Source organism: Lithobates pipiens, unplaced genomic scaffold, assembly GCF_037356315.1.
Source record: "Lithobates pipiens isolate NorthernLeopardFrog02 unplaced genomic scaffold, aLitPip1_a1.2 Scaffold_8, whole genome shotgun sequence".
NCBI classification, from domain to species: Eukaryota; Metazoa; Chordata; class Amphibia; order Anura; family Ranidae; genus Lithobates; species Lithobates pipiens.
In genome coordinates, this window is record NW_027507903.1 from 551,105,197 (window position 1) to 551,129,685 (window position 24,489).

At 43.3% G+C, this 24,489-nt stretch overlaps 1 protein-coding gene across 6 annotated transcripts in view; it reads left to right on the forward strand.

Annotated features, from left to right (window-relative positions):
* The window catches only part of RHOBTB2 (Rho related BTB domain containing 2), a 77,728-nt gene extending 63,240 nt beyond the window's left edge, over positions 1–14,488 (forward strand). For 5 of the 6 annotated variants that reach the window (XM_077469865.1, XM_077469872.1, XM_077469871.1 and 2 more), the window contains 4 exons: positions 1,711–1,861; positions 5,409–5,497; positions 5,623–5,728; positions 7,671–14,488. In XM_077469865.1, the coding sequence (XP_077325991.1) occupies positions 1,711–1,861; positions 5,409–5,497; positions 5,623–5,728; positions 7,671–7,876 (552 nt within the window). In that variant the 3' untranslated portion in view covers positions 7,877–14,488. The remainder of the gene's footprint in view (positions 1–1,710; positions 1,862–5,408; positions 5,498–5,622; positions 5,729–7,670) is intronic. The other variant, XM_077469868.1, reaches the window with a different exon arrangement.
* Positions 14,489–24,489: the final 10,001 nt, after the last annotated feature.

Sequence of the window (24,489 nt, forward strand, 5' to 3'; positions counted from 1 at the left end):
GATCACCTCTGCGGTTTTTATTTTTTGCGCTTTAAACAAAAAAAAGCGCCAATTTTGAAAAAAACACAACGTGTTTTACTTTTTGCTATAATAAATATCCCAATATTCTAGGAACACACAATATTTCTCCTCTCCCCTGACAGAACATAGATCTGTGTGTTTACACACACAGATCCACGTTCCTGTTCTGTCACCAGCAATCGTGGGTGCAGACATTGAGGCCACCGGGCATGCGCATTGGCTCCCAAGTGACCAAACAGCATGCATGCGCCCCCTATACTGCCGGGAAGCCAAGGATATAATATAACGCCCGCTCAGAGGGACAGAGTGTTCCTGTGGAGGTCATATGACAATGGGCGGGTAGGGACGTTGTTAAGGTAGCATTTGAGTATAAGCCTACTGTAATTGTGAATCTATAATGTGATTGTATACATGATATACTGTACATTTTGTTTTAACAATATACACTATATTACCAAAAGGTTTAGCAGTGTGTTTATGGGAATGTTTAACCATTCTTCCAGAAGCACATTTGTGAGGTCAGGCATTGATGTTGGATGAGAAGGTCTGGCTCGCAGTCTCTATGCAAATGTTCTATTGGGTTGAGGTCAAGACTCTGTGCAGGCCAGCCGAGTTCCTCCAAACCAAACTTGCTCATCCATGTCTTTATGGACCTTGCTTTGTGCACTGGTGCACAGTCATGTTGGAACAGGAAGGGGATATCCCAAAAATGTTCTCACAAAATTGTCCAAAATGTCTTAGTATGCTGATGCCCTTAAAGTGGTTATAAAGTCAGGTTTTTTTTATCTTATGCATTAAGATTAAGTTAAAAAACCTTCTGTGTGCAGCAGCCGCCCCAGCCCCCCCCCCCCCCAATACTTAACTTACCTGAGCCCCATCTCTGTCCAGCGATGTCCACGAATGCCTCAGCCATCTAGGACTCTCCTTCTGATTGGCTGAGACACTACAATAGTGCCATTGGCTCCTGCTGCTTTCAATCTAAGTCAGTTGGCCAATCAGGAAAGAGAGGGGGTGGGGCTGAATAGGCACAGGGAGCTGTAACTCACCTTGGGTGCCCCCATAGGAAGCTGCTTGCTGTGGGGGCACTTGACAAGAGGGAGGGGCCAGGAGCGGGACCCGAGAAGAGGAGGATCCGGGCTGCTCTGTGCAAAACCAACTGCACAGGGCAGGTAAGTATAACATGTTTGTTATTTTTAGAGAAAAAAAAATTAGACTTTACAAGTTCCCTTAACAGTTTTCCTGAAAAACAACCCCACACCATAACCCCCCCTCCACCAAATGATTTGGACCAGTGCACAAAGCAAGGTCCATAAAGACATGAATGAGTGACTTTGGGGTGGAGAACTTGACTGACCTCAACCCGATAGAACACATTTGGGATGAATTAGAGTGGAGACTGCAAGCCAGGCCTTCTTGTCAAACATCAGTGCCTGACCTCACAAATGCACAGGAAGAATGGTTACACATTCCCATAGACACTTCTAAACCTTGTGGACAACCTTCCCAGAAGAGTTGAAGCTGTTAAAGCTGCAAAGGGTGGGCCAACTCAAGACTGGGATGCCATTAAAGCTCATGTGCGTGTAAAGACAGGTGTCCCAATACTTTTGGTAATATAGTGTATATGGCTATTTTGGTCTGGGTAGACTGCTGCTTGTTCTTTTATTAAGCAAGGCTGTTCTTCATCTGCAGGTGGTGCTCCCCTATACCTCTAAGGCCAGTATGCGTGCAGTGCTTGAGTATCTCTACACTGGGCAGTTCACCGCAGGACATGATCTTGACCCACTGGACCTCGTCATACTGGCAAACAGGCTTTGCCTGCCACATTTAGTGGCTCTGACTGGTAAATATTGTGCTTATGATGAGTAACGTTAAGGACCTGTTCAAGTCTAGGCAGTGCATTGCAGTGTGTTTAATGCGCATTATGTTGCATGTTTATATGTGTTGCATTAAAGTGGTTGTAAACCCTTACAACCAACTTTGACCTACAGGTAAGCCTACATTAAGGCTTACCTGTAGGTCCAAGAAATATCTCCTAAACCTACACGGTTTAGGAGATATTCGCCGAAAGACAGGCACTGCTGTCTATGGCGCATGTGCCATAGACAGCGGCGCGCAGGCGCACTGAGCGCGCCGCTGTCAACTGCGATATGCCGCGAGTGGCGGCTCCCGTGCGCATGCACGGGAGTGACGTCATCGCGGCTTCGCCGAATGACAGCGGCGGAGCAGCGAGACCCACCGAGAAGATGGATGCGCCGGACTACAGGGGACAGCGGTGACTTTGCTGGCTCCTGTGTCAGGTAAGTGACACATAATGGACTACTATGCGATGCATAGTAGTCCATTATGTTTTACCTTTGCAGGGAATCAAAGAGGAAGTAAACTCATCAGGATTTACTTCCTCTTTAAGGCAGCAGATTCATCTTAATGGGCTGCTAAGGAAATGGACCAAAAATTGGACAAGCACCAATTTTTCCAATTCAGTTCATTAAATGTAAACACTTCTGTATGAGTAATTTCAAGCTGCTTGGGAGGGGCAAAATGTGTTAAAATAAATCTGTAGGCTCTATGCCAGGCTGCAGGAGGCAGCCAGTTATAACCTGCTTGCAAAATCGATATAAAATCAGAGACTTCTGTTTTGCAACCAGTAACTTTGAAAAGGTCTGAATCATAGGTCACACGGTAACCACATGATTGTTTTTAGGTCCTTCAACAGACTTAATAATGTATGATATGTTTCTTATCAGCATTACCTGTTGTGTGAAATATTAATCTTTAGACCGAGGAAAGGGTAAACAGCCAACAGCAATGCCGACTATACCCAAATAGACTTTTTTACATCGGCCAGCAGGCTAAAAAAATATCAAACAGATTCCTCCTTCCATGCCGAAGCTGGCTATACACTAATCAAAATTCAGCCATTTCAGCAGGGATTGGACGAATTTCAATTGGTGTGTGGCCGTCCCCACTCAACGGGTCCGTCTATCAGTATATGATGCCCTGGCAGAGGCACAAAAAAGGTGGATAGAGGAATCTGTTTGTTTGTTTTCATTCAACCCGCTGGCCAAACAAAAAAAAACAAAAACAAATCATCTAAGACCAACTTTACAATGCGGATCAAGCGGGGTTATTGTGTTTTCCGACAGCCATCACCACCAGCTGGAATATCTAAACAGTGGCTGTACCCGACTGGATGCAGCCTCTGTTTGGCTGACAATTTTCCAGATAGAATTAGAAAAATGCTCAGTTTTCTATTGCCCTCCCTGTTTGTCATTATTACCAAAGTCATAGTATCAAAAATGATACAGTTGTTACCAGAACAGGAAGTGAGCAGAAATCTTCTAACATGACAGCTAAGAGAGGATTTCTACTTAATTTGTTTAGGTTTCTTCGTACTTCCTGTTGTTTCTCCACGACCACACGACCGGACTTTCCGACGGGAAATGTTGGATGTGAGCTTGTTGGCTGAAAGTCCGACCGTGTGTATGCTCCATCGAACATTTGTTGACAGACTTTCCGCCAACAAATGTTGACTAGCAGGTTCTCAAATTTTCCGCCAACAAAACATTGTTGGCAGACTTTCCGATCGAGAGTACACAAGTCCGTCGTGCAAACGTTCACACATGCTCGGAATCAAGCAGAAGGACCCCAAAGGGTGGTGCACTGGCTATTGAACTTCCTTTTCATCGGCTCGTCATATGTCTTGTACGTCACTCAGCACGTTCCCACGTTCGTAATTGTTGGCCAACGTTTGTGTGACCGTGTGTATGCAAGACAAGTTGGAGCCAACAACCTTCGAACAAAATTCCACGGTTTTGTAGTCCAAAAGTTCGATCATGTGTACGGGGTATAAGAGTGCATTTGTGATTGGCTTAAATTTGTGCCAATAGCACAAGTCCCTACCCCTGCTCCTATCCTGCTAGAACACTGTCCACTCCTGCTGAGGCCGATCCCTCCACCATCTTGTGCCCCACTCCATGCCAGAGGTCTCCACATGATATTCCCAGACGTTGATTTTTACATCCCCAAAGGAAGGAATGTCCACACAAAGTAGTTTGCTGCACTTTGCTGATGGAATTTTGGAAATGACAAAACAGTCACATCACTTCCACATACATTCTGGAGTCACTTGACAATACAGTAAATCACATTTAGTAGACGGTCTGCAGGAGTCACGTGAAAGCATATGCAGCCCTTTTAGCAGTTATCTTTGTGCTCTCTGTAGTCACCTCCTCCATAGGGTAACTTCTCCCAGGATCCTCAAGGGAAGTAACCTCACTCAGGGAACTCTTGGCCTTGCCTAAAATGCCCTTTGCAATCTGCCCTAGCCCTGTCTCCATAAGGGACAGAAAGTCTACAGCTGGCTCTTCTTGGGTTCAGGTCTGCCCCTCCCCAGCCTCCTGCCCTGTTCAGGACCTACACACACTGTTTACATCCACATAGGTGTGGGGTGTTTAGCACCCATGCCCCAAGTGTTGCTAAGGCTCCTCACAACCTGGTTTATAATTGGGCACTGACTCACCCATAACATCACTGAAGGGGGACTTGACCTAAAAGGGGCCTGGCAACCGATGACACTGTCTGCTGTGACCAGACACTGTTCTGTCACAGAGCCACCTAGTGGTAGACTAGATAACTGCACCTGTCTACAACCCTGGCAGGTATTTTAACCATTCTTTACTCTCTAAAAAAAATGCTTTCACTTAAATTAATGTATAACTAAAGGCAAAACTTTTTTTTTTAGTTTTGGAGAGGGATTATAATACTTGTCAGTTTTTATTGCTGTCTATGCCCCCATTAGGGAGATTCACCCTTTCTATTTGTCCTGTTTAACATTTTCATTTAAAGCGGAAGTAAGAGAAAATCCCAAATTCTGGGTTGTCCCCTGAAAAGTGTTAGAGGGGAAATTTTCCAATGGGGACACCAGTTCTGGTGACCTGTGGTTCCCAAAGAATTCCCTTAATTTGCAGAGATTGCCTCTCGCTTCTTGTTAAGCTATGTCACAGGAAGTGCAGGGAAATCTCCACAATGAAAAATCTAGCAGGGGTTATAACCCATCCTTGCTCTACCCAAAAGGAAAAAAAAGTTTTGCCTATAGTTCTACTTTAAGCCTTGTTCAAAAAGGTGCTGGTAATTGTACTACATGCATGAGGAATGTATTTGGTGTCTGTAGCTGTCCCCAGCTTCGTGCAACCCCTGGATGCAAACGCAGTGACTTCTTGGACCCAGCCAACTATCAAAATTTGACAGCTGTGCAGGAAAGAGTGCACGGCCCCAAACACACACTGCCTTGGGGGCAGATACAGGCACCATGCTTTTTAACTGATAATTTATTGTTGTCAGTATTGAAATTTTCCGGTCTGATCTTATGTATGGTTTTTGTGTAACAGAGAAACACACAGTGTCGATGATGATGGACGCGTCTCGGAATAACAAGGACATAGATGGAGACGCTCTTATGTTACTGGAGGCTGCCCAGGTAAATGACTGCATGTTCTAGGCCAGCATCTCATAGTGTGACTATACAGTTGACCCATGGCTTCCTCTACTCGGATCTCCACCAAAATAATGTACCCTTACCCTCTTACTATCTGATTCTCTTAGTTCCATGGTGCTCAGCAGTTGGCAGCCTGGTGTTTACATCACATTTCTACAAACTACAACCGTGTCTGCAGAAAATTCCCCCGAGAAATTAAACTTGTCTCCCCAGGTGAGTGATTTGGAATATCTAACCTGGTAAACATCTTACCGATATATTGCCTGCAGACTTAAAAAAACACCTGTCCTTCAGCAATAAATACTGTGAAGGATGTATGTATTAGATGTTAATGCTAATGGTGCATTGTACACTGTTTTTGTCATTTTGTTTTGTTCTTCCTTGTTTAATGTTCAATAAAACAGAATTAAATAAATAAATAAATATTAGCCAGGACAGAAGGTCTAATTAAACCACTTCTAACTTTTACTCAGCTGTTTTTGTTGCACAGATTTGCAATTGTGAAGGTGTCCTGCTGCATCAAGACACATCTGCATAGTTGCGTTCCCTAACCTGGTACATATACACAATAAATACCAGTACATTAAGAGCAGGCTTAGCTTGGAGATTGCCCCATTCTCTTTGGAACCCTAAAGCCTTGTACACATGGGCTGAAAATTGGCCACAATCGGAGAGTTTGTATAGGCCCGTGTGTACAAGGCTTTACAAGGTCCCGTGACCGGCTTCTGTTAAATGGGCATGCTGGAAAACCAGAATCTGACCCATTCACTACCTCAGCACGTCATAGGAACATCTACCACTGTCTAACATTTTTATAGCATTCTTGCTCAGTGTATGTAATTCTATAACTTTTTTTAGTTTTGGATAATATGTACATTCATTTTATTTCTGTCTACCTGCTGGATAGAGTCACCCTTCCTATTGATCCCAGTGACCATTGCTTCTGATATAGTAGGTACTGGGAAATTCAAAATTTTGAGTTGTCACAGAAACAAGAGGAGACCGGTAATCTTTCAATGGGGAAACCTTCTTTGGTGTCAACCATGGGATATCCCTTTGGTTTTAAGAAATTACCTCTTTCTGCTCTATCTCTGGGACAGGAAGTGAAGGGAAATCTCCCCGACAGGACACAGACAAAAAAGAAAAAAAATGTCTTAACCATTTCCTGCTTTACATCATATCGCTTTGTTCAGAATTTCCTTAATTCATTCCATTTTCAAAATCTCTGTAAGGCCCCTTTCTCACGGGGAAGACTCTGCCAGGAGTCCGCCTGTTCAGCAGGGGAATCTGTCTGCAGGGGAATCAGGTGGGTGGCTGGTCCGTGTCCACTCCGCTTATGCAGAACAGACACAGCCTACTCTACTCTATGGGCGGTAGGATGTAAACACACTGCCTGTCCGTTTACACCTAACTGCCATCCGAATCGATCCACTGGACAAATGGGGAACGAATCCCTATCTGTCTGTGTTTAGTGGCTTGGATTGGAGATCAGCAGGTGTAAACCGACACATGTTCGTTTACACCCGCTGCTCCATAGAGGAGAATGGAGGTTCCAATTGGTCTACCTGAAAAACTGACAGGTAGACCTGATTGGTCACCTCGTGTGAAAAGAACCTAAGGCTAGCCATGGATTCGTTGAGCAGAGCTGATTGAATACATTTGATGTTTGGTGACAACTTTTCATCTGACTTCTTCAGTTTTTCACTTTAGTGCTGCTGACAGGGCCATTCATGGCTTGAAATTTGTCCAGTTTGAGATTGTGATTTCCTTGGAGGTTCCCTTCATGCATTCAGCTGGTTCAAAGCTGGGTAGATTTTATTTGCCCCATATTCTTGGGCAGCTATCTATCTGTCTATGGGAGTCTTGTGTACAGTTAGTGCTAGTTTTGCTGTAGGTTTGGTTTTTTGTTTGTAGTTTATGTGCACATCTTGTCAGTAGAACTAGTTGAGGCCGGGTGCATCAGATCCAGAGGCTTTCACCTCTCCCGTCTCCTGCCCTGTTTACCTCAGAACACAGGCTTCTTCTCTCACACTGCGACATGGCAAAAATGGACAAATGGAGAGATACAGTAGTAAGGAAACAGGAAATGCATTAAAAGTATACATATATAACCTGTATTGTATGTATACTGCATAATTATTTTTTTTATGTTCAGAGAATCAGCAGATTCTAGAGGCTCAGCGATGGCCCCCTGTATGGTACCTTAAGGAGGAAGACCACTTTCAGAGGGCTCAGAGAGAACGTGAGAAGGAGACAGCTCTGCACCAGAAGAGACAGCCCAAGAGACGTTGGTTGTTCTGGAACAGCTCCAATACAGGATCCCCAGCATCCTCTACTACTTCCTCCTCCGCGGTGGGTTAGGGCCTGCTACTGCGGCTCTATTATATCCCTCTGGCAGCTATGAGTGCAAGCTGGGATGAGAGCTTGTGTACCTTGTGTCTAATTCCGTGTGATTGTGAACAATTGTTTCTCCTACTAAATACATGGGGACATTTATACAATACATATCTGGATTTAACTAAAATAAGTCCTTATCTGTAAATAGAATGCCTGAGCAATGCAACCACAGCTAGATTATCAGGAATGTTCCCCTTCCGATACACACACCTTACATTATCTATATTACAATGCCACTTATCCCAGATTAACCCAACTTGCACAGTATCATCACTTGTCTATAGACCGAAGAGAAGGCAAGTCCCAATCAAACACATCTGATAAAATCTGATCGCCCAAGCGCTCCAGAGACAGTGATTACAAATGTCAGACAACAAGCCTTAATTGCAATTTAGCAGTGTAAATCCTTTTGGATTCTTTCAAAATGTGAGAAGTACAAAATGATGAAGCATAGAGTTTTGGGGTGCCATTCTCCTTCATCAGATGCCCAACACCATCATTTTTATCTTTTCAGCCCATGAACCATAAGTATAAGGTTATATTTCTATAGTTAACTTGGTAAGATAAAACTTTGCAACATGACCAATTTCACCTTATTTAGCTTCTCTTTAAATTGTATTCCCAATGTAATTACAGCGATTTGTAGGCACTGCTCGCACCAAACATTTGCATTAGCTACTTTTTTTTATATATGTACAGTATGGTGCTAAATTTATTTTGGAAAAGTTCCTTTTAAATTGATTTGACTGGCAGGTGCAGGTCATACACCCAAATTTCAGCATGTGGGGCCGTTTTTCAGCACACTAGTACGCAGTGCATCTTTGGGGTGAACCTTGTTGAAGCATTTTGCCTGCGTTTAAAAATGAGCTAGAATGATGCCAATACATTGGGGGAGCAGGGGTCAACTGATGTAGGTAAAACTTATAACTGAAAGCACTGTTACCTGAAACTGTGCTGCAACTTATGTAGGGTTATATATCACTCAGTTATTATCATTTTTCCTTAAAAGGTCACCCCAAGAATGATCAGAGTAGGACATCCTAGAATGCAAAATGAAGGTGAACTGTATTTGATATAAAACCATCAGCCGGGATTATAGTGGTTAATGACCTACTGCAGGGGTCTCCAAACTTTTTAAATAAAGGAACCGTTTACTGTATTTCAGGCTTTAGGGGAGCAGACTGTGGCCGATGGGAGTAGTAAACGCGCCAGCATCAGTGGGAATAAACCTTGACCCATCATTGGTTTTAGCAGGAGGAATAGTGCCCAATCAATGGTGTCAGTGGGAAGAATAGTGCCCCATCTATGATGTCGGTGAGAGGACTAGTGCCCCATCATTGGTGCCAGTGGAAGGAATAGTGTCCCATTGATGGTGTCAGTGAGAGGAATAGTGCCCCATCTATGGTGTCAGCGAGAGGAATAGTGCCCCATCGTTGGTGCCAGTGGAAGGAATAGTGCTCCATCGTTGGTGTCAATGGAGGAAAAGTGTATCATTGATGGTGTCAGTGGGTGGACTAGTACCCCATTGATGGTGTCAATGGAAGGAATAGTGCCCCCGTTGATGGTGTCAGTGGGAGGATTGGTGCCTAATCATTGGTGTCAGTTGGAAGAAATGTGTCCTAAGCACCTTATATAGGCAAGCAAAGGGCCACATCTGGCCCCTGAACCACATTTTGAAGACTAACCTATCGTCAGTGAATTACCCAGACCGGAGGTATATACAGTAAAATGTAATCACACTTGGACCTCTGATCATGGCTTAGTTTGCCATCTGGATGGTTGGTCATACCAACTCTTTGTGCCAACAAGTTAGTGCAATCAGAGGGTAGCAGGATTTGCATTTTAAAGTAAGTTCCATGATAAGTAATTTATATATTTACAGTTACAGTTTTTAATAATGGTGTCCATAGCCAAACATGCATGCAGCTTTCCTACTTCTGGCAAAGGCTGGTGAAATTTAATCCAAATATGAACAGGAGATTTATGGTGTGATTTGAATCCATACTCTTGTAAAAAGAAGGATCCAGACACCTGATCATTATTAATTTTCTTTTACAGCATTGATATTTGTATCTGAAGTGAAGACAAATCAGCCACATTGCCTTGTAAAGAGGGAAGATGGATTGATTCATACATGATGGTTTTAACAAAGGGAAAGTGAAGTTGCTGTCTGCAGCAACAAATATTGTTCCTGTTTTCTTTCTCCAACTGCAGTTGGAAGATGAGGGCCTGGATACGTTGCTATGGCAATTTTTGTTAACTTAGAATTTTTAGGCATAAGGCTCGTCCTTTACAAAAGCCTAGCCTGTGGCTTGTCCCAAGCTGTCCTCTTTGTCACAGGGTGTCCATGGTTTGGACTTACAGAGCCTCTTGGGACCTTCCTGTCATCATCAGTCACAAATTTCCATCCCTTCAGTACCTAACCTTTACTAATACAGGGTTTCTTGCACACCTATCACTATAGGTGCATATCTTTGTATATAAATGTACAGAAAAAATGTGTGTACAGATTAGTAAATTAAAAGTGAAAAGCGTGGATGTGGATGGTACATACTGGCAGTGTTTCTTGACTTGTAAAGGATGGCCAGGCTGCATTTATGGAAAGACAGAAGTAAAGACATTTTTATTTTATTCTCTTTTACAGTACCATACAATTTCTGCAGAGCTTTGCTAAGTACCAATCATAGCAGTCTCAGCCCCTATAGAAGCTTATATGTGCTTTTACACAACCCTGCCTTTCTGCATACCCACACAGTAGGGTTATTTGGGTAGAAGTGGAAATTATTCTGCTGTATATTTTGGATTTTGTGATTAAAGTGGAGAAAACACACGCAAATTTGAAGTTGCCTATTCCATGCAGACATTTTCCATATTGGAAATTATCCTAAGACCCTAGCACAGCAATAGATAAGTGCCACCAGTTAACCAACACAATGGTCTTAATATAATTGAAATTTTAATCTGATGGATCTCCAGTGTTCCAAAATTCTAGATATGATTCTGTAACTTGGCACATTATTTCATGTGTGATGAATACACAGTGATCACTTGTTTCTTATTAGCATTTTATCTATTTTATTGGTGATCACATAATTATTACACATTCATAACATCCCAAGTTGTGATTTGGTAGCAGGCCTTTGGGATCACAAGAATACTTGCATCATGCAATCTCATTTCAAACGTAAAGGACCTAGTTTCTAAATGTGACACTGGGTGACACAGTCATAAAATGAAAAACAGATTTGGAAAAAGGCTGTATTTTTAGTAGCATCCTATTTATTATCTAGATGGCGATTGTGTATTATTTCCAAATTTCTGTGTGCTGTGATGGCCTTCAAAAATGTACTGGCAGGTAAATTGACTTCTACCTAAAACTTCCTAATATACAGTATATGCCTGGGCGTAGTATAAGGGTTATAGGGGTCACAATCGCAACCCTGCCCCTAGCTCCAAAGGGCTCCTGCAGCCTCCCTGTCATATTATATCCTCCACAAAGTCCAGCGGGTCCCACGCTACAGTACTAGGCTTCCACACTTTGCCTTCCACACCCCTCTGTTCTCATTGGCTGGGGAGAAGCTGTGAGAAATTTCTTGAATGGAAAGGAGCACGGGATGGGAACAGCCCAGAATGGGGATGTGTCTGTGCTGTGTGCTAGCAACATGGAATGGTAACCGAGCTCAGCGAGTTAAGAGGAAGAAAGTGCCGTCCTGTAGCCATGATGGGACCAATGTCACTGGTGAGGTAAGACCCAGCTCAGTTTCTTCTAGTCACTAGCTGGGATTCTCTGATCCCTGACCTCTGATTCTCCAGGAGTGATCCCTGTCCTCTAATGTAAGGAGGATCTCTGGGAACTCAAAACTCTTAAGCTATTTGAGTATCTTGGCGTGTGGTGGGTGTATCTGCACATGTGGTGGAAGTGGTAGTGGGGGGGGGGGCAGGTCAACTTTTGCATCGGGGGCCCACAAGCTTCAAGCTACGCCTCTGAGTATATGTGTCTGTGTTTACGGCTGTAATAGGAAATGATTTGGAAAATCAGGCATAGTGAGTGGTGATAGCAAAATACCTATTATAGAAAGGCAAGTCATTTATCAAATTCAGCAACCTTTAACATCTTCCCTATTGCTATGTGCTTGCTGGGGCTGTAGGATCAAACTCTGGGCTTTGATTCTTCTCACAAATACTGTTTATCCCAAGAGATTATACTGAGATTTCTAAGGATGTTTGAGATTCTCTGTGCCGAACACCAGGGGGTTTAATATTAACATACTACTTAAATCACTTGGTTGGTTGATTGCAGTGCTCAGTTAAAATTACATAGTGTATGATAAGGTAAGGTAAGTTAAGCCACTTGAGTTGCTGGAAGATCCAACCATTAACAGTTCTTACCAAAGATGTTTGATAAATGTGCAGTTATTGTACTTATGAACGTCTCCCCATTCCAGCATTACAGATTTACTCAGTGGACATACACCAGCAAATGGCTAACAAATACTCTATTTGTTCAGTGTAGTGCAATTAGTTCCATATATGACATAATAATGTTAATGATGTCTTTACTAAAGGCCTTATTGCATTCCCGTGATTCCAGTCAAACTATTACGTGAAGCAAGAATATACTTGATGGTGGGACATGCTGCTACATAGGTTGCCCTCATGTGGTCCATGTAATCCAGAACTGATAAATCAGTGAGTGGAAGGCTGAAGCACTGATTAGCATTTTGTGTTTCTCAAGCACTGCCCACAGAAGCTTCAGGCTCTACTTCATCCTCTATAGGGTTTTCTTATGCTGCATTCTAATTAAATAACAGAGAATCCAGTGGAAAGTATAGATTAGACTATAGCTATTGGCTAGCTGGTAGCACATCCACTGTAGGGTCTTACTACTTATGCTGCATTCTAATTAAATAACAGAGAATCCAATGGAAAGTATGGATTGGACTATAGCTATTGACCAGCTGGTAGCATGTATAGCATGTCCACTATAGGGTGTTACTTCTTATGCTGCATTCTAATTAAATAACAGAAAATCCATTGGATAGTATGGATTGGGCTATAGCCATTGGCTAGCCGGTAGCACAACTAGCATGTTAACTATAGGGCCTTATATCTTATGCAGCATTCTAATTAAATAACAGAGAATCCATTGGAAAGTATGGATTGGACTATAGCTATTGACCAGCTGGTAGCATGTCTAGCATGTCCACTATAGGGCCTTACACCTTATGCTGCATTCTAATTAAATAACAGAGAATCCATTGGAAAGTATGGATTGGACTATAGCTATTGGCCAGCTAGTAGCATTTCTAGCATGTCCACAATAGGGTGTGACTTCTTATGCTGCATTCTAATTAAATAACAAAAAATCAAATGGATAGTATGGATTGGGCTATAGCTATTGGCTAGCCGGTAGCACATCTAGCATGTCCACTATAGGGCCTTACATCTTATCCTGCATTCTAATTAAATAACAGAGAATCCAATGGAAAGTATGAATTGGACTATAGCTATTGACCAGCTGGTAGCATTTCGAGCATGTCCACTATAGGGTCTTACTTCTTATGCTGCATTCTAATTAAATAACAGAAAATCGAATGGATAGTATGAATTGGGCTATAGCTATTGGCTAGCCGGTAGCACAACTAGCATGTCCACTATAGGGCCTTACATCTTATGCTGCATTCTAATTAAATAACAGAGAATCAAATGGAAAGTATGAAATTGACTATAGCTATTGACCAGCTGGTAGCATGTCTAGAATGTTCACTATAGGGTCTTACTTATGCTGCATTCTAATTAAATAACAGAAGATCCAATGGATGGTATGGATTGTACTATAGCTATTGGCCAGCAAATAGCATGTCTAATGATGCTGATCATTGGGCTGCATTCAGGCATGGACAGTTTTGAGGTAGCTGATCACCGCTCTTAGTACATATTGGCTGCCTTACTGTCAATTAATACATCCATATTTCTGACTGCAGAATCAGAAATTGTATTACTCAGGAAAAGTGTAGTTCGGATTATTTGCTTCCACCCAAAACAGAACTAGTAGCTTGTACTGGACTTACTCTTTAGGATGTAAAAAGATGATCACCCGTTTACATCTGTCTGCCCATAGGAATGCATTTCTTAACATTTTTTATCCATCAACGGATGGATGAAAAATGCATATATGGAACGCCCGTGTGAAAGTAGCCTTTAGGGTTCTGTCTGTCCAGTCCCTTTGAAAGGTTATAGATGTAACTCTGCTACAGAAATACATATACAGAAAATGCAGTCTGTCTACTTCTTTGTTTGGGTCGTACAGGTCAGATCCTCTCACTATGTACCAATCTGGTGTATGAAATTCTGGGAATGTACATACTTTGAGTACAGTTTAGCTGTATGTGTGAGTGCGTTTGTTATAGTTATTTTGCCTCCCTTGGAGTCATTGGCTGCTGTATCCAGGAGGGCTGCTTCTGTATAAATAAATATATATAAAGTTTATTGTATATTTTGGGTTACTTGGACTGATATTTCTGTTTACAGAAAGGCAATGTTTCCTTTTTTTTAATAAAGTTACAAGCAACATCAGTTTGTTTTCATTATTATTATATTTGTCAGTTTCTTCTATGATGTACTAGTTATGAAGCTGAAATTTGAAGACTTAAGACAAATTATTGTTAAGGTGTGGCCAGGGGCGGACTGACAACTCATGGGGCCCCCAGGCAATAGGAGATTATGGGGCCCCTGGGCAATAGAAGATTATGGGGTCACCAGGCAATCAGAGATTGTAAGGCCACACAGTATACACAAATACACACACACACAGTATACAATTACACAGTATACACATATGTGTACACATAGTATACACAGACATGTTTCTATTGGCTGAGAAGGTACTGGAGAGGTGGGGCAGCTATAATCTCTGGCTTTTTAGACCAAAAGGATGTCGGTAAGGGACATTTCAGAGGCAGATGTAAAAAACAAAAACAAATTTTTACATACTGTCCCTGGTTTTACTGAGGCTGGCAACCCTGATGGGGCCCCCTAGTGGCCCGGGGCCCTCGGGCAGTGCCCGAGTGGCTGAATGGTCAGTCCACCCCTGGGTGTGGCTTATCCAGCCAATACAATGCTTGCTTCTTTTGTAACCTGCATTAGAAAAATAATTCCTGAAATCGGATTGGCTGCTGTGGGCATCCCAGAACACAGTTTATATTTGAAACCCAGTTAATCACTTATTTAAATAGGAAGCTTTATGACTGTGGTGGAGCAGGCCATATTCACAGTTGGAGGAGTTTTAATCCGTGTTGCAACTATCATGGATGGATGACATTTCTTCCATTGGCAGCACAGCCTGAGCCAACATGCAGTATATTGCTAATCGCCATAGCTGCTTATAAAGTCTAGTCACAATATGTAAAGTTGATCAGCATAAGAAAACCTCATTAAAAATCCAAACAACAAAAATAAATGATACTGTTCATCTCTCCCCATCCTTGAGTTTCTGCATTAAAATTTAACTTTAATATGGTGAGCTATTTATTATACCTTAGTAGGGAGGCGAAGCAATAATATAACAAAACTACCAAACACTTTGTAGATGTCCTACAATGTACTTCCATATCCATAAAAAGCCCAAGTCCAGCCTAAGGCCCCTTTCACACATGCAGACAGTATGTCCGTATTTCATCCATCCGTTTGCGGATGAAATACGGACATACATGCATCCCTATGGGATAGCGGGTGTCTGCGGATGAACATCCGCAGACACCCGCTATTGTCCGCCTCCGCAACAGTCCGATTCTGCAGACGGAGGAAAATCCTATTTTTCTATCCGTCTGCAGAGCGGATCGGATGAACACGGACAGACGGTCCGTGCTCATCCGATCCCCATAGAGGAGAGCGGAGAGCTGACAGGGCGGTCCCTGCACAGTGTGCGGAGACCGCCCTGTCCGACGCCGGCTCAGCGGGGACAACGGAGCGATCCCCGCTGAGCGAGCAGATCATCACGGGGCGGATCATTACTGATCCGCCCCGTGGGAAAGGGGCCTTAATGTTTCTTCTAGTTTTGCATACAGTGGAAAGCGATTTAAATTAAACTTCTCACTTTTTGCCTGCCTAGCAAAAATCAATGAATAGGAAGTGATGGGAAATCTCACCAATGTGAGACAGCAACAAAAAACATATTTTTGGTACAGAGAGCAAAAGATTACAACCCTTTTAAAGTTATTATTGCTGTGGGTACCTTCTTGTCTCTGTAACCCATACCTCTTATTTTTTCCCCTGGGGTCACTTGGACTTTATTCAAACAGGCACTGGCCCCCATTCTGAAGTGTTTTTGTGCCTGCATTGGCCCCAAGCTGTGTTTTCATAGGAATAAATGAACGTTCTTCCACTCATGGATGGATGAAAAACCTGGCTGGGAGACTTTTTTCTTTAATAGTTTCATTTAAAGCAAAACTTCAGGGGGAAAAAAAAGCCCCATGCAGTGGGGCTGTGTCCATACTGCATGGGTTAACTGCTCCTTTTTGTCTAGGGGAGAACACAGAGCCTATACTCAACCGATCCTTCAGAAAACAATGCTGTCCCACATCCAGCAGTGGACTGTTCTTGCCGCCCTCACGTCTAGAGTTGCTCTATGGGCATGAGGATGTCAGGAATAGGGATGAGCCCGGTGTTTGGTTCGAAACCCATGTTCAAATCGAACATCGGCCGTTCGTCCGTTTGTCGAAACCAGAACTTTGTGGGCCGTTCGCATCAAATTCGTGTGATACGAATGGCCCACAATGCACTGCGCCAGTTGCAGTGCATTGCTGGCTGATGATTGGCCAAGCATGCACTGTGACCCCGCATGCTTGGCCAATCACAGCGCCGGCAGCGAGGAGAGCCATAATTGACCAAAGGTTGGATGCCTGTGGCCAATTATAGCTCAGAGGGTTTAGTACATGCCCCACACTATATAAGGCCGCCAGCTCGGCGGCCTTGTGTAGTGTGTTGCGGCGTTCATAGAGAGAAGGATAGGCAGGGACAGTGTCAGCTGTCCTTTACTTCTTTAGATAGCTTTGTTACAGTGAGTGTAGTGTTCAAGGAGAGAGCAGGATAGGCAGGGACAATGTCAGTTTTGCTTTGCTTCCTTACCTAGCGCTGTTACAGTGGGTGTAGTGTGCCTCCTGCACAGCATACACCTGAATCTACCCCCCCCCTCATTGCTGGTGTTGTGTAGTTGATTTGTGCAACACAGGCATCTGCCTAATATTCAGTCAGTGTAATGTGCCTCCTGCACAGCATGCACCTGAATCTACCCCCTCGTTGCTGGTGTTGTGTAGTTCATTTGTGCAACACAGGCATCTGCCTAACATTAACATAACATATTTTAGGTGCGGGGTTCCCCTTAATATCCATACCAGACCCAAAGGGGCTGGTAATGGGCTGGGGTAGGGGGGCTGATGGGGTAGCCATGCCATTTTTCTCAAAGATTTTCATCCATATTGCAAGGACAAGACATTACATTAAAGCCGCAACAGTTTTAAATGGCTTTTTTTCCTTTACAAATGTCCTTTTGTGCAGTGACTGTTCTAAACATGGGAAACACATGCCACTTCACAGGCATACTTTAGACACCCCCCAGGTACGATATTTAAAGGAATATTTCACTTTTTTTTTTTTCACTTTATGCATCATTAAAGTGGTTGTAAACCCTTACAACCAACTTTGACCTACAGGTAAGCCTAGATTAAGGCTTACCTGTAGGTCCAAGAAATATCTCCTAAACCTGCACGGTTTAGGAGATATTTGCCGAAAGACAGGCACCGCTGTCTACGCCGATATGCCGCGAGTGGCGGCTCCCGTGCGCATGCGCGGGAGTGACGTCATCGCGGCTTCACCGAATGACAGCTGCGGAGCAGCAAGACCCACCGAGAAGATGGAGGCTCCGGACTACAGGGGACAACGGTGACTTCGCTGGCTCCTGTGTCAGGTAAGTGACACATAATGGACTACTATGCGATGCATAGTAGTCCATTATGCTTTACCTTTGCAGGGAATCAAAGAGGAAGTAAACCCATCAGGGTTTACTTCCTCTTTAAAATGACTGCTCCAGAAAAAACATCAGTTTTTAAAACTTCTTTTTGAATTGATACATGTCCCCTGGGGCAGGACCCGGGTCCCCAAACCCTTTTTTTTGGACAATAACATGCATATTGGCCATTATAATTAGCACTTTAGATTTTGAACATTCGTGTCCATTGTAATTAGTAGGGTTCTAACGTTCGTGCAAACTTTCGGTCCGTTCGCAGGTTCTGGTGCGAAACGAAGCGGGGGGGGGGGGGGGGGTGTTCGGCATATCCCTAGTCAGGAACAGTCCACCACACAAGACTGCTAGACCACAGCGAGGGGCAGGAACGGCAGAGACTGGTCTTGCACTGGAAAGATCAGCAGATTAGGTGAGTAGGCGCTCCTCTCCCCTAGACAAAAAAGAGCAGTTAACCCATGCAGTGCGGGCATAGCCACACAAGCATTTTATAAAAGTTTTTAACATTTTACAGGTAAGAAAACATTGGAACAAGAAAAAATTGCAATCTTTGTGTTGCACTTGAAATATCATTATATATAGAAAGTCCCAAAGGACTATCATTTAATATGAGGACACAAGGAATGTGCAGCTGAGAGACTTTTGATGAAGAGATTGTAAAATTCTTGAGTAGGCCACACAATGAAGATCTTAGAGGAGTGGGGACATGTAAGTCTAAGACCCTGGAGGTATGCTAAGGTAGAAGAGAGTATTTAGGGATAACCTTACACAATATACATTTATGCTTTGAGGTGATTGATCTCCACCCAGGCATAAAAGTTCCTCAATGACATAGCTGCCTTTCATGATACTGTATGTCATGAGAATGGCAACTGCGGAATTCTTCCCCCTGTTTAAGAAGTTTCAGGTCAAGACCTATGACCAGGGCTGTCTTTAAGGCAGGGCAAAAGGGGCAGCTGCCCTGGACCCTGTCATTGTTGTGGGGCCCAAAGCAGCTGTCTCATAATTGACTACTATCCCAGTTTAAATTCCCTTGTCCCTTGAAGTTTTAGTCCCTTGCTGTGTCCTGATATCTCAGTGTGAAATGCTGGTACTAATGCTGCCCAGCTCTGCCCTATTGTTGTGTACAGATGACTCATTTGCAGACCCTGTGTTTACATGTAAATTACCGGCATCCATATGTAAATAGTTGCATCTGGTGGCATAGATATGTAAATGTATATCATGCCCCCTGCAGTGAGGAGATGATGTGCTGTAACCTCTAGCAACCAATCAGTGAGCAGTATTACTGTACATGCACTGTAACATCTAGCAACTAATTTGTGAGCCGTAATGTGTGCTGTAACCTCTAGCAACCAGTCAGTAAGCGGTAATGATACACTGTAACCTCTGGTAACCAATCGCAATCACTGCCTAATCTGATACAGTAAACAGATTTTAAGTCTAGCTTCTATTTATGATATGTCTCAGAGCAGGTGGAGAGTGAAATTGTATGGATGGGGGCCCAAGAAAACGTTTGTCCATGGTCCAATCAATATTAAAGACGGCCCTGCTTATGACAAACAACTGCATGCCATGATTTCCGGTGTCTGTTTCACTTTGGGTATTCATACTATACAGTATATCATAACTTGTTTACAGATCTATCTCCATTTTTTTTTAATGGAACGGAATGGTGTGACCACCTTTGTACAGTCAAGAATACAGACAAACTATGGACATTTTACAAATTTCAACACAGCAACATAATACTATCTAAAAATGTATCTGCAAATTCTGGTGTAAATGTCTTCACTACATAACTGACCCACTGATTGGCGAATAGGCCAACACAATTTCTCATCCATTTTCTTTTCCATACGGTCTCAGGAAGGCGGTTTGGTGAGGCTACCTTTAATTAAAGGGGGTTGTAAGCTGTGCATGGGGTAGGTGTAATTGGGGGGGTACAGAGGGTACAGGAAAGAGGGGGGCCAGATTATATGTGAGCTACTAGTACTCTGGAAAACTGCTGTAAGAACCCTAAGTTACTGGAAACAGGTAGCAATCGTAAAACAGCATGCACACTCTTATTTGCCATAGCTGCCATTAGATGTGAATGAATGAAGAGCTTATTTTGAGCAGCCCATCTCTGGCTACCACTAGATGGAGACTTAACCCAAATCAAAGTGATTTGTCACGCACATAATTACATACCCTATAGTACCAAAAGTATTGGGATGCCTGCCTTTACATGCACATGAACTTTAATGGCATTCCAGTCTTAGTCCGTAGGGTTCAATATTGAGCTGGCCCACCCTTTGCAGCTTTAACAGCTTCAACTCTTCTGGGAAGGCTGTCCACAAGGTTTAGGAGTGTGTCTATGGGAATGTTTGACCATTCTTCCAGAAGCATATTTGTGAGGTCAGGCACTGATGTGGACAAGAAAGCCTGGCTCGCAGTCTCAGCTCTAATTCATCCCAAAGGTGTTCTATTGGGTTGAGGTCAGGCAAGTTAAGTTCCTCCACCCCAAACTCGCTCATCCATGTCTTTATGGACCTTACTTTATGCACTGGCCCAAATCATTTGGTGGAGGGGGGATTATAATGTGGGGTTGTTTTTCAGGGGTTGGGCTTGGTCCCTTAGTTCCAGTGAAAGGAACTCTCAAGGCATCAGCATACCAGGACATTTTGGACAATTTTAGGCTCCCAACTTTGTGAGAACAGTTTGGGGATGGCCCCTTCCTGTTCCAACATGACTGCACATCAGTGCACAAACAAGGTCCATAGGTCATGGATGAGCGAGTTTGTGGTCAGAAATATCCGAGGATGAGGAAGTAAATGAAACAAAAGCCTGGAAAAGAAGGTAATCAGGTCTACATCTATGCCTCAGTTTAGAAATAACAGATGGTTGGAGGTTTTCCTAGATCTAGTGCAAGGAGATCTTCAAAAGATACAATGACAGAAGGAGATGCTAGACATTCTTTCACCTGATAAACAAAAGGCATTACGTGAACTAAAGGAGGCAGAAAGGCTGGTGATTAAGAAAATCAACAAGGGGGAAATGTGTTTTTTTCCCCCATATTTATGAAAAAGAAGTAACCTCCTGACTGATAAGCTAATTTATAAAAAAAATTGATTTTAACCCGTTCCCCCAACTTGTCGCTCTGGTTAATGAGAAGCTGCACTTCACATTTGAAGTGGATCTATTGGCTAGGCTACTTGAGAGTGAATGATTTCAATATCCCTACTTTTTAAATCATTCCTAAGATACACAAGGACAAGATTAATCCCCCGGGAAGGCCGCTTGTGTCAGTGTCAGAAACCATAAATCAGACTGAGACAGAAGTACAGTTAAATCACACTTGTTTAACCACTTCTGCCCCGGACCAATTGTCAGCCTAAGGACCAGAGGTCTTTTTCCAATTTCGCACTGCGCTGCTTTAACTGGTAATTGCGCAGTCATGCAATGTTGTACCCAAACGAAATTTGCGTCCTTTTCTTCCCACAAATAGAGCTTTCTTTTGATGGTATTTGATTGCTTCTGCGATATTTATTTTTTACGATATAAAAGGAAAATACTGAAAAATTTAAAAAAAAAAGATATTTTCTACTTTTTGTTATAAGAAAAATCGAATGAACTAAATTTTAGTCATTCATTTAGGCCAAAATGTATTCAGCCACATGTCTTTAGTAAAAAAAAATGTCAATAAGCGTGTATTTATTGGTTTGCGCAAAAGTTATAGCGTCTACAAACTAGAGTACATTTTCTGGAATTTACACAGCTTTTAATTTATGACTGCCTATCTCATTTCTTGAGGTGCTAAAATGGCAGGCAGTACAACCCCCCCCCCCCAAATGACCCCATTTTGGAAAGTAGACACCCCAAGGAAATTGCTGAGGGGCATGTTGAGCCCATTGAATATTTTTTTTTGTCCCAAGTGATTGAATAATGACACAAAAAAAAAAAGTTGTCACTAAATGATATATTGCTCACACATGCCATAGTTATATGTGGAATTGCACCCCAAAATATATCCTGCTGCTTCTCCTGAGTACGGGGATACCATATATGTGGGACTTTTTGGGAGTCTAGCTGCGTACGGCACCCCAAAAACCAATCACCGCCTTCAGGATTTCTAAGGGTGCACATTTTTGATTTCACTCCTCACTACCTATCACAGTTTCGAAGGCTATAAAATGCCAAAATAACACCCCCCCCCCAAATGACCCCATTTTGGAAAGTAGACACCCCAAGGAAATTGCGGAGAGGCATGTTGAGCCCATTGAATATTTCTTTTGTCCCAAGTGATTGAATAATGACACAAAAAAAAAAAAGTTTACAAAAAGTTGTCACTAAATTATATATTGCTCACACATGCCATGGTTATATGTGGAATTGCACCCCAAAATATATTCTGCTGCTTCTCCTGAGTACGAAGATACCACATATGTGGGACTTTTTGGGAGTCTAGCCGCGTACGGGACCCCCGAAAACCAATCACTGCCTTCAGGATTCCTAAGGGTGCAAATTTTTGATTTCACTCCTCACTACCTATCACAGTTTCAAATGCCATAAAATGCCAAAATAGCACAAAACCCCCCCAAATGACCCCATTTTGGAAAGTAGATACAGCTATTTACTGAGAGGCATGTTGAGTCCAAGAAATATTTTATATTTTGCCACAAGTTGCAGGAATATTAAATTTTTTTTTTTTTTTTGCACAAAGTTGTCACTAAATGATATATTGCTCACACATGCTATGGGCATAAGTGAAATTACACCCCAAAATAAATTCTGCTGCTTCTCCCGAGGACGGGGATACCACACGTGGGGGACTTTTTGGGAGCCTAGCCACGTACGGGACCCCGAAAACCAAGCACTGCCTTCAGGATTTAAATATAAAACGCTACCAAAAAAAACTGTTAGCGATCGCAGGGATCAGGCCTGACTCTGCAAACGCTGCAGTTATGTGTTTAGTGTTTTGTAAGTGACAGTGATCGACCGATACTGCACTTGGGTGGGCTGGGCGGAGGGGCAAAACGCAGGTGCTAGCAGGTATCTGGGCTGATCCCGCTAACAATGCGTTTTTTTGGAACCCCTAGCTGGGGGTGCTCAGATTCTATACCACTATGGGAGGTGTATGCTTTGCGCGTGGGTGTTAGCGGTACTAGCACTAACCTAGCGCTGCCTGGGGCGACGCAGACCCTGACCCTAAAACCTAATTGATATCACCCGCCAGGTGATCAGGGGGTTAAACCTTTATTGGGTAATAAATGGTGGGTGCCCTGATGCTATAAAAAGCAAACTAACTAACCAGAGTCACCCGTAACACTTATACGGTGATCACTGGTGAAAGGGTTAACTAGGGGCAATCAGGGGGTTAAAATCTTAGGTAGTATATGGGGGTCCCTGACGCTATATAAAAACCTGACGGAAACCTAAATAACTAACTGGATAACCAGCGTCACCAGTGGCACTTATACGGTGATCGCTGGTGAAAGGGTTAACTAGGGGCAATCAGGGGGTTAAAACCATTATTGGGTAGTATATGGGGGTACCCAGCGCTATAAAAACCTGGCGGTGAACCTAAAAAAATAACTAGCTACCTAGCGGCACCAGTGACACTAATGCAGCGATCAGAAAAACGATCGCTTAGTGACACTGGCAAAAGGGGGTGAAAGGGTTAACTAGGGGCAATCAGGGAGTTAAAACCGTTATTGGGTAGTATATGGGGGTACCTAGCGCTATAAAAACCTGGCGGTGAACCTAAAAAAATAACTAGCTACCTAGCGGCACCAGTGACACTAATGGAGCGATCAGAAAAACGATCGCTTAGTGACACTGGCAAAAGGGGGTGAAAGGGTTTACTCTAGGGGCAATCAGGGGGTTAAACCTTTATTGGGGGGGGTAGGGGGCTGCCCTGGACCTAACACTAACTGCCCTGACAGTTTTTACTGTCACAACTGACACTAAATGCAGTGATCAGTAAATAAATGATCACTGCAATCAGTGACACTGTGACTGGGGGGGGGGGGGGTGGATCGGGGGGCGATCGCGCTGGGGGGATTTGTGTGCCTATGTGTCAGTGTAGTGTTTGGCGCACTTACTATGTCCTCTCCTCGTAGTCCGGTCAAAAAGACAGCCCTGAGGAGAATGACATCACTTCCTCCCTGCCTGTGTTTACACTACACAGGCGGGGGAAGCTTCTCATTCACCAGGAGCGATCGAGAGGGGATGGCCAGAAACCAATGGCCATCCCCTCATCCCGGATCGCTCCTGAAGCGAAATGGACCGCCGCATCCAGCAGGAGGGGGTCCGATCGGACCCCCCCACCCGCTGGAAGGCAAGCACGTACATGTAGGTGCTTGTGCCTGTCGGTGCCATTCTGCCGACGTACATTGCCATGCGGCGGTCCTTAAGTGGTTAATAATAATAAAAAGGTAAACAGAGTAAAAGTAGTCAAAACATAGCCAGAGTTCAGGAACCTGGAACGGATAGTGAGACAAGCCAAAACGTCAGGAAGCCAGAGAACAGTGCAGTAGAACAGCAAGCAGGATTGTCACAGACAGGGCATGCTGGG